The sequence below is a fragment of the Lotus japonicus genome, chromosome 3 (genome assembly GCF_012489685.1).
Source record: "Lotus japonicus ecotype B-129 chromosome 3, LjGifu_v1.2".
Lineage (NCBI taxonomy): Eukaryota > Viridiplantae > Streptophyta > Magnoliopsida > Fabales > Fabaceae > Lotus > Lotus japonicus.
The window spans coordinates 90,266,058-90,284,012 of record NC_080043.1 but is presented as its reverse complement, the minus strand read 5'-3'; the positions used below and the strand labels follow the sequence as shown (position 1 = coordinate 90,284,012).

The following is a 17,955-nucleotide window of genomic DNA, read 5'->3' as shown; positions in this document are numbered from 1 at the left end:
AGCCTATGAACGGGCTAAAACTGATGCTGAGACCGCCAACAACAAGCTGAAATCTGCTGAGGAGAAGTGTGCTAAATTAACTGAAGACTTGGCTGCTTCGGACCTGCTTCTTCAAAAGACCAAGTCTCTTAAAGAAGCCATAAATGACAAGCACACTGCCCTTCAAGCCAAATATCAAAAGTTGGAGAAGAAACATGATCGCCTGAATGCTTCCATCCTAGGGCGTGCTTCTCTCCAATATGCTCAAGGCTTTCTGGCGGCCAAAGAGCAGATCAGTGTAGTTGAGCCGGGCTTTGATCTTTCCCGCATTGGGTGGCTGAAGGAGATCAAGGATGGTCAAGTAGTTGGTGATGATGACATTAGCCTCGATCTCCTTCCCCAATTCAATGATGAGAGTGAGCCTGAAGAAGATGGCGAGGATGGGAATGAGCAGCACAGGAATGAGGATCAAGGGAAGGAAGATCCTCAAGCTGGGACAAGCCAGGGCAACAACGCCAACAACGAGAACCTGGCTTGAATTTGTTTTTATTTTATGAAGTTGAAATTTTTCTTTGGGCATTGCCCTGTTTTATTTTCATTCCAAATCATGTATGGGCATCGCCCCCTTTTTTCTACTTTAAATGGATATCATCTTAAGTTCATTCGTTGTTTTTAGTTGTTCCCAACTTTCGTTGTTATATACCTTAGCCGATTTTTCGACGAGGCTTGGTTTCTAGTGGCCACTAGAATTGCCAAGGCTTTTAACTTTTGAAGGCGATACTTTCTTATTCCGAAAGGTTTACTCGCGGTATTGCATACCTTGATACGATTTGCATTGCATGAACTCGTAATAAAAATTCAAAACATATATGATTCTGTTGAAATGATCTTTTCATTAATTTTCTTTCGTATGGGAACAATTGTCCCTTCATTACAATTGTCGCCTCATTAAAAACCTTTCCAAAGAAAGGGAAAAAGAGTGCGACTTCGTTCACATTTGTTGTTTCTACTAACTAAAATACTGCTTTAGATGAGAGGCGTTCCATGTTCGTGGAACCTTTTGACCGCTTAGTTGTTCCAACTTATAAGCTCCTCCTCCAACATCGCCAATAATCCTGTAAGGCCCGCCCCAGTTGGGTGAGAGTTTGTTGTGTTTATCGGGCATTGTATTTTTTCGGAGCACTAAGTCTCCTACCCTCATTTTTCTTGGCACCACTTTTGTTGAGAATTTTCTTGCCACCTTCACTTTTCCCGCCTCATTTCTTATGTGGGCCTCTCGTTGTTCCTCGGGCAGCATAATTAGATTTGCTATTAAGTTTTCTCCGTTGTCATTTTCATTAAACCGAGCCACTCGCCAATTTTGGTTTTCAATTTCCACTGGGAGCATGGCGTCAGTTCCATAAGTTAGACGATACGGGGTTTCCTTTGTGCTTGACTGCTCCGTGGTGTTGTATGCCCAAAGAACGCCTGGTAGTTCCTCCGCCCAAAGCCCTTTTGCCTCATCCAGTTTCTTCTTTAAACCCTTCAGGATAACTTTGTTAGCCGATTCAGCCTGCCCATTGGTCTGTGGATGTTCTACAGAGGCAAATCGCATCTCGATTCCCATTTCTGTACAAAATTCTCGGGTAACACTACTTGTGAATTGTGTTCCGTTGTCCATTACTAATGCCCTGGGAACCCCAAATCTACAAATAATCCTTCGCCACAAGAAGCTCCTGACCTTAGCGGCCGTGATAGTTGCTACTGCCTCAGCCTCTATCCACTTAGTGAAGTAATCAACCGCCACGATGATGTACTTCATTTGTGCCTTCGCCACAGGGAATGGTCCTAAGATATCGGTCCCCCACATGGCGAACGGCCAAGGCGCCATCATGGTTGTTAATTCTTCTGGTGGAGCCTTGTGTAGGTCAGAAAAGACTTGACATTTTTCACATTTCTTAACATACTCCAAACAATCCTTCTTCATCGTTGGCCAATAGAATCCTGCTCTTATCACCTTAACTGCCAAGGATCGCCCGCCAATATGACTAGAACACACGCCTTCGTGGACTTCCGCCATTATTCCGAGGGCGTCCTTGATATCGACACATTTGAGCATAGGAGACATGATTCCTCGCCGATACAACTCTCCACCCACCAGTGTGTAAAAACTGGCTTCCCTTCGTTTTGCTCTCGTGTTCAAATCATCCTCCTTTGGTGGGTTCTCTAAGAAGGTTTTAATCGATTCCATCCAAGATACCTCGCCCTCACTGACTGACTTTACAGCTTTCAACTTTATTTCTACCAAATCAATGCTCGGGCGAGGCAGGGTTTCTTGAATGACTGTCTGGTAGTTGCCCAATTTCCCTGTGCTTGCCAACTTTGCCAACACATCAGCCCTCTCATTTTGTCCCCTCGGGACATGTTCTATTTTGATTTCTTTGACCTCCATCATCAATCTGCGCACCACTTCCAAATATTTGGACAGTTGCGGATCCTTCACCTGGTACTCACCTTTCACTTGTTTAACCACTAACTGCGAATCTCCTTTGATAAATAACTTCTGGACTCCCAATTCAATGGCCAACCTTAAGCCGGCAATTAGAGCCTCGTACTCAGATTGATTATTGCTCGCCTTGAACTCGAACTTGAGAGACTGTTCAATGATCATTTTATCTGGACTTTCGATTGTTATTCCCGCCCCACTTCCAGTGTTATTAGAGGATCCATCCACAGACAGGACCCATTCTCCTTGAGTCTTCTCTCCTTCAGTGGGTGTTAATTCCGCCACGAAGTCAATTAAACTCTGGACTGTGACTTGGCCCCTTGGCTCATATTGTAAGTCATACTCTGACAGCTCAACCGACCAGCTAACCAATCGCCCTGATAAATCAGGCTTCTGAAGTACTTGCCTTAAGGGAACATCAGTTTTAATTTTGACTTGGAAACTTTGGAAGTAAGGTCTGAGGCGCCTTGCAGTTTTCAGAATCGCCAAAGCCGCCTTTTCAATTTTTTGGTACCGCAATTCTGCCCCCTGTAAAGTATGGCTCACGAAATATATAACTTTCTGCTTTTTTCCTTCTTCCTGGAGCAAAACCGTACTTACCGCCTTGTCAGTAACCGCCAAATAGAGCACTAATGGAACGCCTGGTGTTGGCTTGGAGAGTACCGGTAATGTGGCCAATGTTTCTTTCAATTTGGTAAAAGCTTGTTCGCATTCCTCTGTCCACTGAAACTTTGAATTCTTTTTTAAACATGTGAAGAACGGGGCCGCTTTGTCACCCGCCATTGGCAAGAAACGTGACAAGGCGGCCATTCGCCCTGTCAAACGCTGAACCTCCTTTATACTTGTTGGGCTTTTCATTTCCAAGATCGCCCTTCCCTTATCTGGGTTTACTTCTATTCCTCTTGATGTTAACATAAATCCCAAGAATTTTCCTCCCTGGATCCCAAAAGAACACTTCTCAGGGTTTAACTTCATTTGATATGTTCTTAACTGATCAAACGCTTCTTTAAGGTCGCCGCCATGATCACTAGCCCTGGCGGATTTTACAATCATGTCATCCACATACACCTCCATATTCCTGCCTACTTGCTTTGAAAAAATTTTGTCCATGAGCCGTTGGTACGTAGCTCCTGCATTCTTCAAACCAAAAGGCATTGTCTTGTAACAATAGTTCGCCTGATTGGTCATGAATGCTGTACTTTCCTCATCCGAGGGATGCATCATAATCTGATTATAGCCCGAATAAGCGTCCATGAGACTTAAAAGTTCATTCCCTGAAGCTCCATCCACAAGCTTGTCAACATTGGGAAGTGGGTACGAATCTTTGGGACACACTTTGTTCAGGCTCGTGTAGTCCGTGCACATTCGCCATTTCCCATTGGCCTTCTTGACCATTACAACATTGGCGAGCCACGTTGGGTACTGTACCTCACGGATGAAGCGGGCCTTGATCAATTTTTCAGTCTCTACTTGTACAGCCTTGTTCTTTTCTTCACTCATTCTTCGCCTTGGTTGGATGACCGGGGTCGCCCCTGGTCGTATGGCTAGCTTGTGGGTGATCACCTTGGGATCAATCCCTGGTACATCATTGATGGTCCATGCGAAGAGATCTAGATTATCACCCAGAAGGGTGATTAGTCTGTCCTCTTGTTCTGTTGTTAACCCACTGCCAATCTTTAGAAACTTGTCCTTGACTTGCACCTGCTTGGTTTCTTCCAGCGGTTGTGGGCGAAAATCATCAGCATCATCTCTTGGGTCCAAGCTAAATCCTTCTTGTGGGAAGATTTCTGTAATTCGGTGGCTCTCCTTGGCGGCCTTCCGCCCATAGAGCGCCACGCTCCTCAAATAGCATTCCCTTGCTGCATTCTGGTCTACACGCAATATCCCGACCTTCCCGTTGCAGGCGGGATATTTAACAGTTAAATGAGCAGTTGAGATGACCGCGCAGACCTTATTGAGGGTGTCTCGCCCCAAGAGTACGTTGTAATTGGCTCTACACGCCAATACTAAGTACTTTACTTGAAACTTCTTGACAAACTCTCCTTCTCCAAAGGCAGTCGGAATTTCGACGTATCCCCGCACACTGACACGGTCTCCTGTGAATCCCACCAAAGTTCCCTTGTATGGTTTCAAATCTGATTCCTTTAGTCCCAGGCGATCAAAGGCGTCTCCATAGATGATGTCTGCCGAAGATCCCTGGTCTAAGAATACTTTCTTTGTCACATAATTGTTAACCCTAATTGTTACCACAATTGGATCGTTGTCATGGGGAATTACATGCGCAAAATCCTGAGGGGTGAATATAATAGGGGAATGATTCACCCAACACTCGCCTTCGTTCGACTCCTGTACTGAGTGTACTGCCGCTACGTAGCGTTTTCTAGCCTTACTTGAAATTGCACCCCCGCCAAATCCTCCTGCAATAGATGAGCATTCCCCAGCAGGATCGCCCAACTCTTCAACTATCTCTTTACCTTTACCTTTGTCCCCTTGAGTGATTTTAGCTACCTCCGGCGCTGCTGTGTCTTTGACAAAGTTTGCCAAATGGCCAGCTTTAATCAAGCGATCAATTTCCCGCCTTAAATTCCAGCAATTATCTGTCGTATGCCCCAACGCTCTGTGGTACTCGCACCACCTATTGGTGTCCACGTTAGCTGGCGGCCGCCGTGGGGGTGGTGGGTACTGCACAACGTTGGTCTGTCCAACCGCCCTTAAAATGGTACTTAAGGGTGCATTCAACTTAGTAAGTGGGATTGGCGTTGGCGAAGTACCAGGCTGACCAGCTGTGGCAGCAGCGGGACCTTGTGAATTTCTGTGCCATGTATTTTGAAAGCCAGGTTTAGAGTTGTGGTATGGTCCCGGTCTTGGTACGCGGGGGGTTTGCGCTATCCTGGTTTCCTTCCCCGCCTTAGATTTGTCTTGTGAAACACCGCCAGATTGAGACTGCTTACGTCCTTCCTCTCTTTCTTGTTTCTTCTGGTCATCTTGCTCAATCAATATGAACTCTTGAACACGAGCGCGAAGATCCATCATATCCTTCGCCGGTCGCCTTGTTAAGTCTCTATTCAAATCTCCCGCCCGAAGGCCATTTTTGAATGACGCCAAACAGACATCTGGATTTTCATCCTCCAACTGCACCGCCATCTTGCTGAAGCGTGCCATGTAGGTTTTTAATTTCTCGCCTGGTTGCTGATGTATGCTGATAAGATCAAACATTGTTGCTTTTGTGGTTTTATTGGCGGAAAATTGAGTCAGAAACTTAGTGGACAGATCAGTGAAATTATCAATGGAGAAGGGCGGTTGTCGAATGAACCACTGCATCGCCATGCCCTTGAACGTGGAAGGCAATAATCGACATTTTACCGCATCCGACGCCCCGCCGATCACCATTTTAGTATTGAAGTATCTAAGATGCTCCATAGGATCAGATTCGCCCGAAAAGGCGTCTAATGCCATGGTTTGCAGGTGCTTTGGAATGTCCACCCTAGTGATGGCTGGAACAAAAGGTTGGAATTCAACTACATCCTCCGCCTCCAGGCGTTGTTCTTGCTTAAAATTCTGCCGCTGAGTAAGATACTCAACTTGGGCTTGCAACTGCTCGTTTTGGGACTGCACCTTCTGCAAGGTATCTAACATTTGTTGCAAAGCCGCAGGCGTGATACCTGTCACTGCCTCTTGCGCTCTCCGTGGAGCAGTTGTTTTAAGATCTTCCAAGTTCACGTAGTCAGGCGGCGTTGAACGCCGCCGAACACCTGGATCTGATTTAGCGATCAGATCTGAAGGTCTTCCCGGGGCTGCATTCACCAATGACGCCGGCGACGGCGCCACTGAGTGGACCCCCTCCGAGGAAGCTTCCTGCTCTTGGTCGTCCAGTACGGGACGGTTGTTGTTTCGTCCGCCGGCGCGACCGCCGTGTCGACCACCACCGCGCCGGCGATGATCGCGCCGACCTACGCCGTATGAACGAGTCTCCATGGCTCGCGATTCCTCCTTCTGTCACCGGAAGAGCTGAGTCTTCCCCACAGACGGCGCCAATGTTCTGTACTAGGGCAAGCTTATGTAAGAGAAAGACAAAAAGTAAACCCTAGCAGAGCACTAAAATAGCAAAACTACCATAAAAGGAATATTCTCATTAATGCTGAAAAGTTGGTTTCGTACAAGTGGATGACCTCCCCTTTTATAGAGGGGGTGGTCATGATATGGATCTTTCCTATATTTGGGCCTGACAATCAGGGCCCAAATCCCCGTACAGTTTTAAAAAAGTGAAAAATGAAAAGTGAAAAGGGGATTTTATAGAGAGAAAGGAAGAGAGAGAATGAGTGGGGGAAGATCGTGGGATCGTGGGATTTGAAATTCGAAAAGTTAGGAAGCGAAAAGACATTACTCCTCGAGACGCGCAACTGAAGATTGCATTTATAACAAATGATGACGAAATCCCGGAAAATAAGGATACGTGCGTCAGTTGAAAAGACGTGGTTGACGGTTATGATTAATGGCGACATATCTTTGAAACGGCAACAAAGGTGGCGAAGCGTGAAAATGGCGATGTAACAACGAAGGTAAAATGGCGATGAACGAATAAACAATAGAGGCGAACTACTAGGTAACATGATGAAGACATTTCAACTCTTTACTCGAGTCTCATGTCTTGGGGGCATGTGGACTGGGCGGGACATAAAGAAGATTATGTCCCGCCCAAAATGAACAATAAACCATTGACGATAGCCAAGGCGGGAAAGGCAACATGACGAGCTTCATTGCCCTCCCTTAGGTGATGGACCCACAAGCCAGCTGGAAGATTCCTTTGGATTTGTCTTATGTGTACGGGGATTTGGGCCCTGATTGTCAGGCCCAAATATAGGAAAGATCCATATCATGACCACCCCCTCTATAAAAGGGGAGGTCATCCACTTGTACGAAACCAACTTTTCAGCATTAATGAGAATATTCCTTTTATGGTAGTTTTGCTATTTTAGTGCTCTGCTAGGGTTTACTTTTTGTCTTTCTCTTACATAAGCTTGCCCTAGTACAGAACATTATCTATCATATCTTTTTTTTTTCTCATTATATTCCTTCTTTATCCCATAAAGTGGAGGTGAAATTGTTTTGTCAACCAAACATTATTGAGATAAATGAGAAATATGATAGATGATGTGATGAGAATAGAAGAGTGAGATACAAGGAGAAAATTGTGGAAATGAGATGGAAGAGAAACAGAAGTGTGAATGAATCAATATGCAGATTTAAAGTTAAGATAGTAACCTCCCCATTATCACATCTATGTATATTTTCAAGTGAGGTTCAAACAAACTGCTCACAAATTCTTTAAAGAGCCAAAATCTATCTCTTTGCGCCATATGCATTATTTTCACAAATAACTTATCTAGAAAGCTTGTCAGTTTGGATCTTATCATCCACTTCCATATATTTGACCCACGAAACCTATCATAAGAAAGGAGTTGTCTAAATGACCCATGATAAAGTTTGGGTTAAATAACTCATCATCCAATTACATTGGAGATAAGTGAGTTGGAAATAAATTAATAAATAAAATATAGAAATTTCAACTCACTTATCTCTAATGTAATTGAATAATGGGTTATTTAACTCAAACTTTATCATTGGTCATTTAGACAACCCCACAATAAAAACATATCAATAAAAGTTTGTTTTAGTTAGCCTTGTTAGAGCATTGAAATTGGGATACTAAAGTTTAGGCCACTTATGGCATTTAGCTTGGGCTACTTATGTCATCTCTGATGCAGAGTTTTGATCCACCCCAAAGGAGGTATCATTTGGAGGGTGGTGTTCCTCCACCACGGTGGCTTAAAGGGACAAGGAATGATGACCTCAATTGGGTTTTGCAAATATCTGGGTCCTCCACCTTACAAGAAGCCTCATTATCTGAAGAAGGCATGTAAATTGGGTGTTATCCGGTTGTGATAAAAGCACATGTTATTTGGATTGAAGCATGTGGTGCCTTGGTGGAGTAGCAAAACCAATTCACAGTAGGTAAAATTCCATTGAAGTGGAAAAATTGACTTGATCGGAGTGGAGTGGGTAAAAATCCAAAATTCAAAAGTAACCCTTGTGTAGAAACAAAGGCAATGTTGAAGAAAAGGTCTAAGGCAGAATAAAAATTATTAAAATGTGTGAATAGTAAAAATGTTTTATTAGCAATTTCTTTAGTATAATTTTAAAATCAAAGAGTTTTATATCCTTTTCTTTAATTTGCAATAAATTTTTAAATTTGCAACTCAATCTTTAATTGTCTAAATAATGAACTGCAGAGTACCGAACCCTCTTATTTTCAGAGGGTACCAGAGCAATACCCTTATTGTTGGGCATGTTTGTAAAGTTTCAGGTACTCATTCCAACTCATGTTTGTGTTTAACCATATTTCACAATAGTTTCACATAGTGGCGGAGCCAGGATTTATGTGGAGCCTGGGCAAGGTTGAGTCTAGGCCTAACAGTCCACACTTGATGTCTAATCTAAGGTTTTAAATTGCGGTTAAAGTTATAGGTGCTGCGGTTGCGGGCATTGCACTATTAAACTACACTTGTAAAAAATTGAAACTAATATCATATTTTATTAATATTAAACCTGATAAAAATAAAAAATGTGTTATGAATAGAGTAGGTTAGTAAAATGTTGAGATTATTTTATTGTATTCTAGCCCTTTGTATTCTACTCCATCACTAGCTAGCTGCCCAGTCATGTGATAAGGCTTGCGCATGTCTCGAGATTGAGATACACAGCTTTCCTTTACAATTTAATCAAATAAACAATAGAAAAGATCAAACTATCTACTAGATAAGAGAGAAAGAAAAAGTAGAGAAAGAAGAGGAAGAGTGGAGAATGGGGAAGATGACGACTATAGTTGCATGTTCTCGGTGGGGGTTTTTTGCGCTGTAGAAAAGAAGGGCCACTGAGTTGCACCTTCACTAGTGGCAATGATGCCCACAATCACAAACACCAGCAAAATCCCAATTGAAGCTCGAGTCACGGCCTCACCCACCCACGCCAGCACAAATGCACAATCGAGAACAGACTGAGTTCAGAGAATCAGAGTCAGAGGACAGAGATTAAGAAGTTTTACCTCCTTCTGCTTAGTGGAGGGAGCAATTGAACAATGGGTGAACAGAGTTACAGAGGTGAAGCCGTGCGTGAAGTAAAAACTAGGGTATCAGAATTTTGTTTTTATGAAGTAGTCCCTGAATTTTTCCCTTACCTTTACATTTGCCCTTTTTCTTTTTTTTTGGGGCCCAAATTATGATCTGGGCCAAACAAAAAATTATTCTTTTGGGCCAGAGCCTGGGCACAGGCCTGGGGTGGCCAGGCGGTACATCCGCCTCTGGTTTGACACTTTGATTGGGGCATTTTTGTACAAGGAGCATAATAGAAATTATTAATTCTATGGGGCCTGAATTGCAAATTGATATTTTCCCTCCAAAAACAGAGTGCAGCTTTCAATATAGGTTGAGGTTCATCCCTTTGGCGCTTTTTGGAAACCTAAGCTTTCGTTTGATGAACATGGACGACCCTCTGGATTTCGAGGTTGAAGACGAACTTCTCAAACCCCTTCCAATCAACAAAAAAAGGTACTCATTCTGTTCCCTCTATCTTCTTTTACCCCAAACTCTTCCAACTTTCGATTTTTTCTCATTGGGTTTTAGGGTTTATAGTTTCCCAAACTGCAACTTTTATGCCCAATTCTTGATTTTTCATTATCTGGGTTTTCCTCAAAGATGGCGCTCTAAGTATTAAAAAATTGAAATTTATGTTATTCAGGAAGAAAGCTATAGGGTTGGATGATCTTCTCCAAGATCACTACAATGAACAGGACAAGCTTTTAGAGAAGCAGGTAAAGCAGGCAAAGAAGGGAAAGACAAAGAAAGTTAAGTCTTCGTACGATGATGAAGATCGCCAGGAAGCTTTGGTGACTAGGCTAGTTGAAAAATGTCACAATCAGGCACTAATTTTGCTCTTCCTGTTCTTATCTTTATATATGGTTTCAATTTTTTTTTTTATTGGAGTTTACATTGTCTGTTACTGATTATTCATGGTTTAATGTCCAGTTGCAAGCTTTTGGCGACGAACCGGAAATTCCAGTTTGGGGGGTAACAGTTTTTGGTGAAAAGGTTATTATTAAGTTCAATGCTTAATCATTCTCTTAATGTGGTTTCATTTTTTTTTATCTTTTGACTGGTTAGATAGTTGGGGATTAGTTATGTTTTCATTTTGTGAACTGCAGAAAGCCTTCCCCCCTCTGGACTTTCCTGATCTTGGAAGTTGTAACATTTTTCAGTCTTTTTTGAACAACAAGCTAAATTCAGTGGTGGAATTGGCTGCGGACAAAGGTTACTCAGATGTTTCTTTTCCTGTTAAAGTTATAGTGTTCTCTCTCTTATCAATTCGTAATATCTATAAACCATCTTCTTTTAGCACTGCAAAGTAATGAAGCAGATTTCATTTACATCAAGAAACTGCTTATATATAGGGACGGAACCAGGGTGACAGAAAAAGGGGAAGTTGCTCCTCTCCCCTGCTGAATAGTGAAAATTACCTTAATAGAATAGAATTTTAAGTTTATATTTGCCCCTCCTTAAAATTTTTATTCTACCTCCTCCAAGTAGTCATTAACTTTGCCTCATATGTTTAATTTTCGCCCTCGTTGCCAACTTATTCTGGTTCCATCCCATCTTGTATGAAGTATGTGCTGTCACATGAACCTGAGATGCCTCAGTTAATACTCTATTTTTCAGGAGATATCTTTTTTGAAGGGTTACTAGTCAATGGTTGGCTTTCAAGATTAGCTTTCCTCTGTGGTCATATAGAAAAACCAGTAGCCATTTGGGCCTTCAATACAAGTGAGTGAAAGCTTGTCTTGTTTCATGTTTATATTGTTACTAGCTATAAGATTTTTTTATGCTTATAGTCATACATCTGTATTACTTTGTTCTTTCAGTGTTATATTCATCTAAAGTAGAGCTCCTAAACTCTTCCTGTGACTTCTGGTGTGCAATTCTCTCCTCTGGAAAGGAGGTAAGTTTGTTTGTTATGTTTACTTTGGGCAATATATCTTTGATAAAAATGACGAGTTGGTATTTTATTTTGAATTTGATGCCTTTTTTCTTGATTGATGTTATATCCTTATGATTAACATTCATTCTTTACAGGTTGATCAATTTCCTGTCAAAATTGATTGGTTTCCTCAGTTCACTGATTTGAGAAGAGCTCTTGACATTTACGGGTTTCTATTTAAGTTTTCATCCAGTGCTGAGGATATCATTTTAGGTAACTCTCATATCTATACTAGTTTATCTATACAATGTGGGAGACAAATTGTCTTTGTGTAAGAAACGTGAATTAGTTTTAGCAATGTAGAGCTGAAGTTAATAGAAGAAGATAACGCAGGAAAGTAAAATATATTCTTAATGTGAAATGATTTCATTAGATTGAAAGAGAGAGTACATTAGTTATTTATAGAAGCTAGACTATGTGGTTTTATAATAACCACTGAACATAATTAAAGCTAATACAATAACAAACACTGTAACTGTTTAATTGAAGTGTAACCAACTAGAGTTGCAGGTAATCACTAATATATAAGTAACTCTGTCCGAGTATTTTATCCAAAACACTTCCTGAGGAAGAATAAGTCCAACTCCATATGTGTTGTTCTTGAGTGAAGAATGGGATTATGAGCCAAAGCATTTGAACTTGGATTATCACAATAGAGAATGAGGGGCTGATATGAAAATCGTAGTTCTGTGAGAAGAGATTGGATCCATAGCAACTCAGAAGCAGTGTGTTATACACTTATACTACAATATTTTTCCTCAGTGCTGGAGTGAGCTACAAGATTTTGTTTCTTTGACCACCAAGAAACCAAGCTAGGACCAAAATAGATGCAAGAACCTTAGACTGGACATTTGTCATCCACATCTGTCGCCCAATCTGCAACCACTGAATGCAGTAAGAAGAAAACGTTGATAGATATTGGCTGTCTGAAATAAGAGACAATGATTCATAGTTCCTTTGAGATACCTCAGAACGTGTTTGACAGCTCACCAATGTTCTTCTAGTGGCTAAGATAAATTCTACACACTTTGTTGACTGGAAAACTAATTTCAGGACTAGTAATCGTCACATACTGTAGAGAGACCCCACTATAGATCGAAAAAGAGTAGGATCCTTCACATAATTGGCCCCATACTTTGAACTGAGAAATAAGCTGCTGAATAGCCGTAGGATAACTGCCTGTGACAATTTTGTCATCAACATAGATCAAAACAAATAAGCAGTGTTTAGCACCATGAAGATAAAGTAATGAGGGGTCACATCTACTAGCTTTGAACCCAAAAGTCAACAAAGTAGAGTAAGGCGTTCAAGCCAAGCCCGTGGAGCCTGTTTAAGGCCGTAAAGAGCCTTTAAAAATTTATAATCAGGAAAGTGTTTATGAAGAACATTAATAAGGAGATTGAGAGTGAAGAATAAAGGTAGGCATTCAGTTCATTAGGTATGCAGTTGAGGTGTAAACGGGCATGAGAGAGGAGAATAAGACCAGATTCTACTAGATTCCTATGGTTCCTTTCTACAGAACCATTTTGGTGATGTGTGTGTGGGCAAGTGAGCCTGTGAAGAAGAGGTATGAAAGGATTCTCTGAACTTGGGGAGGTCATGAATGGACCTCATAAGAAGCTCATGATACCATAATAGAAGAAGAGAACGCAGGAAAGTAAAATATATTCTGAATGAGAAATTATTTCATTAGATTGGAAGAGAGAGTAGTTATTTATAGAAGCTAGTCTATGCAGTTTTATGATAACCACTAAACAGAATTGAAGCTAATAAAATAGCAGAATTATAACAAACACTGACTGTTTAACTGAAAATTAACTAACACTTAACTGAAGTGTATCTAACTAGAGTTACACGTATGCACTTATAGAAGTATTTCTATATTTTCATTATATATCCATTTCATGAGTGACTATTATTTCTTTCTCCATTGCAATTAATGTAGGCATGTTTGCATTACTCAATGTGAAAGTGCAATTATCTTGCCATACTTTTAACCATGCTTCTAAGAAAAATGTATATATTTCTCTTTTAGATTCTGAAATGGGAGGACCACCTCAAAATATTAGAGCTTGGATCAGATTTGTCACTGCCTGTTGTCTGATAAGGTATGCAACAGCAGGAAGTCTATTTAGAGTATAACATAAATTATGTATCCGTTCTTTGTTTCTTTCGTTAGGTATTATTTTAAGTTTTAGGTATCATATATTAGATTGCCTGTTGATAATTCAAATGACAATATTTTGAAAGTATGATCTTGCCAACTCACACCTCTTGATTCTCGTGATAGGACTAAAAGAGCTATCTTCTCCACTGTAGAAGCTGAAGAGATAGTTGAAATAATTATATGTCTATTACTAGATCGCCAGTTCCAGGGTTTGTTGGTGCTTTTGAATGACTGCATGCAAGCAATTGTCAATTACTTCACAGACCAAGAATGGCACTCAAGTTGTGAAAACATAGCTAAATTCATTGCTTGCAGGTTATTACTTTTATTAATTTTTTTTGCTATATATTGGTAACAGAATATAAACTTTTTCCTGTTAATAATATTGCCTTTGACATCTTAACGATCACACTCATATTCCAGCATAAAAACAGGGTAATGTATCTTGTGGCTATAATTTCTGTGCATGTTTGCTCCTGGGTTAATGATGGGTACCAGTAGTGAAAGAGAAGAAAATGACTATTATTCAAGAATAGAAATGAACTAAAATTGCTAGTTATTTGAGAGAACCAGCACTCTCCCTCTTAGAATTCCCTGATACAATATAGATGACTCCCAATGAGTCCCCTTCCCCCTTTTTATACTCTACTAACCTATAGTTAACAACCTATGATTATAAGAGCAACTTCTATCACTCCATAATTGTCACTCTTATGTTCCTATTACTTAATGAATGATAAAACTTATCAGAGGATTTTGTTATGAACTGCGAAGATAATATAATATTGCAATTTTTTTGGATCATTCCACAAGAATGATCTCTTCATAATTTCATAGAGTCCTTGGCAAGAAGAGCAATTGGCAGTAGTTTTTGAAGGAGAGTTCTTTTGATTTGGTTGTAAATTGTGATTATTGTATGATGAAGGCAATGGGATGCCCTGGTGATGCTTCAGTGCTAATGATGAAAAATATATCTGGAATCCAAAATTGTGTATGCTTAGTTATTAAAACCCTATATTTTGGTACATTCTCAAGTTCGTCATACCTTTATCATTAGTGAAATTAGTTGCCAAAACTATTTGCTTTGTAAATGAACAAGTTGAACTGTATGTTGATAATTATTTTCTAGATGTTGTCCATAGGCTGTCTTTGCTTCCCCTCTCTTATTTTTACTCTCTTGGATGTGCAGAGTCTCAAAGGATTTGAATTGCATCCAGGCTGTTGAATGTATTTCAGAAGCTAGTTCTCGTTGTAAGCAACTTAGGTGTGCTGTTGCTTATCAAAGCCTGCTTTCTTGTTTTGATGAAGTATGGTTTTTACCCTTCTCCCATCAAGTTTATTTATGCTAGCGCATATAAGAAGTATAATCAAAAGTTTCATGCAATTTATTCTTCAGCGCTTTTTTCATTAATCCAATGTTTTGGTACTACAAGCACCACTAAATCATGTATGATGCTGAAATTTTTACACCACTAAACTCTTTAAAACTGGCTCTTAATATTTATATATACATTTATTCAATGTATTATGTAATAATATAGAATATAGCCTTGCTTGATGTATATTGCAATATAAAACCTGCAAAATGTGCAAATGACTTCAAGTGTTAGACTTTACTCTCAATAACAAAGAAAATTCTGTCAAATAAGTTAGAAATGAACACTGCCAAATTAATTGCAGTAGTAATCTTAGAAATGTGGTTATAGATTTGCTTTGTAACTTTTTGAAAGTCAGATTTTTACGTTTTTCCTCAGGCCAACTGTGGAGAAGAGGTCCTGGAATCACTTACTATGATTAACTTCAAAGCCAAAAGTTGTGATTTCTTCAAGATGTACATTCACTTAGTTTTGACAGAAAATTGGGTTTTGTCCACCTCATTAGTTGGAGACAATCCAGTAATCGACGAGAGGTTCTGTCAATTTCTTAAACATTGTTCTAGCTTAATTTCAGCCACAGACCTACGATCTTATGCAGCGAAGGTGAATGCAAGAGCTTTTTGTTTTTAACCAGTTATTTGATGATTACAGTGTGATTTCATGAAGGGAAATAATTTTGTTTTGCAGGTTCGTCATAGGGCTGCATATCTTTTGCACATCTCCATCTTAAATTGATTGGTTTCAGGTATCTTCAGTATCCAATCCCTAATAGTACCTCATGTATTCTTTCTCCAACCAGAAAATAGAAAAAATAGGAATGAAATGAATATATATTCACATACTGGGCACTTTACTTGCAGGGAAGATTGATTGCATTCAAAGAATAGAGAATCAGATAAATCAAGTATTCTTTCACATTATTCTTGTGTAGCCTGAGATGGTCAGATTTTAATGGGGGAAAGGTTAAGGAATGATGCCTTGAGTAGGCACCTATGACTATGTATCTTATTTTGACTAAATACCAGATTCTTAAGACTCCAAGAATACATTCCTTTCCTGAAGCTTGAGATGTTTTGAAGCCATTCTAATAGCAAAGATGCATGGTGAATGTTGACTCTTTTTGCTACTTGTTGGATACTCATCCTAGTGTACATTTCAAGGGGTACCTTATGTTAAATATCCTTAGGTTAAGGGTCCTAGTGCACATTTTGTTAAAAATCCAAGTGCAACTTATCTTTCTGAAGCTATACCTCTGCAATTTTATAGCAACCAAGGTCATCAGACTAGTTACTTTGGTTTAGTTGTCGAGCATTACTGGGATTATCTTTGATTAGGCAGTCTGCAAAGAGAAACTTCTTATACTTAGTTTTTATTACGAGTTTAAGAACTTTACACCGACTTCAGACCCAAAAAAAGACAAAAAGATTTATACACCGACTGTTCAAATAAGTTTTGCTAATGATCCTATAACTTGTTGAGTGATAACATTTTGAAATTGTAAATGAATCCTGCTACGTTGGTGCTTTCTTTGTAAAGCCATAGCTTAACTGGCCGTTTGGCTGAATAATGTGCCTCACATCTGCGCTAGGGCTGCAAATTGTGGACAAATGTGAGTTGATATGGCTATAATTGCGATCGTGACATTGATGTGAGAACTCCAAAATTTGTTCCATTGTAAGTGCAATTGCGAACCAATTTAAAACCTTGATTCACGTAACCTTGTCGATGTCAACAGAATTATGGCTTGTTTTTAACACTAACCGCTATAACCACAACCTTGGGTCCTCCCTCCCACATATTGAGACAGAAAAGAGGTAAAGCTAAGAACTTTTTTGAACGTAAAGCTAAGAACTTCGATAATAAGATTAAGCATGTGTTTGTTTTTCAGTTCAAGTAAACCTAACGCCAATAGACAAGAAACTTGTGTTCTGAACCACAGTACATCTCCAAGCTCGTGAACATATCGTTGGAGATGGTGTCCAAATACAACATATGTTAAATGTTAGTTAATTTGTAATATGAAAGGTTTGTTGTATCATGAAGGGGCATGAAGGTCTCTCCATGCACCACATAAGACTAACAAAGAATACCTACAAGAGACATACACATCTTTACCCAAAACATTAAGACAATTAATTTGTGAGTCTTATCTCTCATATTATCTTCTACGCTTTGGTTTCCTTTCAAACCAATGTGAGACTTCAAACTCACTTAATTTTCTCAATAAAGTTATGGTTCAGTTTTTTTTACTATAGTTTACTACACTTTAGGCTCTGTTTATCTCTTTCATTACCAAAAAAAAAAGTTAGCTTGTTGCTTCAACCCACATTCATCCAATGTGACTCCTTATCTCTTTCACATTTCCTCTTGAAAATTGAGTAAACTTAGTTGATTTTTTTTTTGGGAATGTGTAAGAATGTGATACAAACTGAAATACTAAGATACACTTAGTTGTCCCAACAACATAAGTCTATTTTTGCTCTCAAGAAACAGGAAACAACAAAATGTGTTTCATTCCTCTTGGCAAGAAACAATAAAAAATAAATACAAACACACATCAAAGGTTAAATATTGAAGAATTTGATACTGAAATCAAATTGTCAGTATATATTACTTAGTGCATTGCCGTGAGATGAGGCGAGAGATTAATCTCATGACTATCGACCGTGAGAATACTTTAATTATTAATAAAAAAAGATTGAAAACATATCACATATCACTCTAATAATACATGGAATTAGATAAACTTGGAATCAAATTTAAAGCAGGATGAAAAAGTGAAAAAATTGATGAGTGAAAGTGAAAAATCACGACCTTTGATTTTATGACTTGTTAATTTCAAATGTGGAGGTTCGGTTCGT

At 39.6% G+C, this 17,955-nt stretch overlaps 1 protein-coding gene across 2 annotated transcripts; it reads left to right on the top strand.

Moving 5' to 3' along the window:
- Window positions 1–9,229: 9,229 nt before the first annotated feature.
- Window positions 9,230–16,337, top strand: LOC130747226 (uncharacterized). Of its 2 annotated transcripts, none has more exons than XM_057600095.1 (14): window positions 9,230–9,621; window positions 9,927–10,068; window positions 10,259–10,439; window positions 10,546–10,608; window positions 10,722–10,827; window positions 11,233–11,337; window positions 11,436–11,512; window positions 11,647–11,764; window positions 13,587–13,659; window positions 13,842–14,033; window positions 14,908–15,025; window positions 15,473–15,697; window positions 15,782–15,839; window positions 15,955–16,337. In XM_057600095.1, exons 1-13 carry the CDS (start codon window positions 9,600–9,602, stop codon window positions 15,827–15,829), a joined length of 1,470 nt encoding a protein of 489 aa, XP_057456078.1. In that variant the 5' UTR covers window positions 9,230–9,599; the 3' UTR covers window positions 15,830–15,839; window positions 15,955–16,337. The 2 variants fall into 2 exon arrangements, with proteins under 2 accessions (XP_057456078.1, XP_057456079.1); XM_057600096.1 differs by having other exon boundaries at window positions 9,230–9,650.
- Window positions 16,338–17,955: the final 1,618 nt, after the last annotated feature.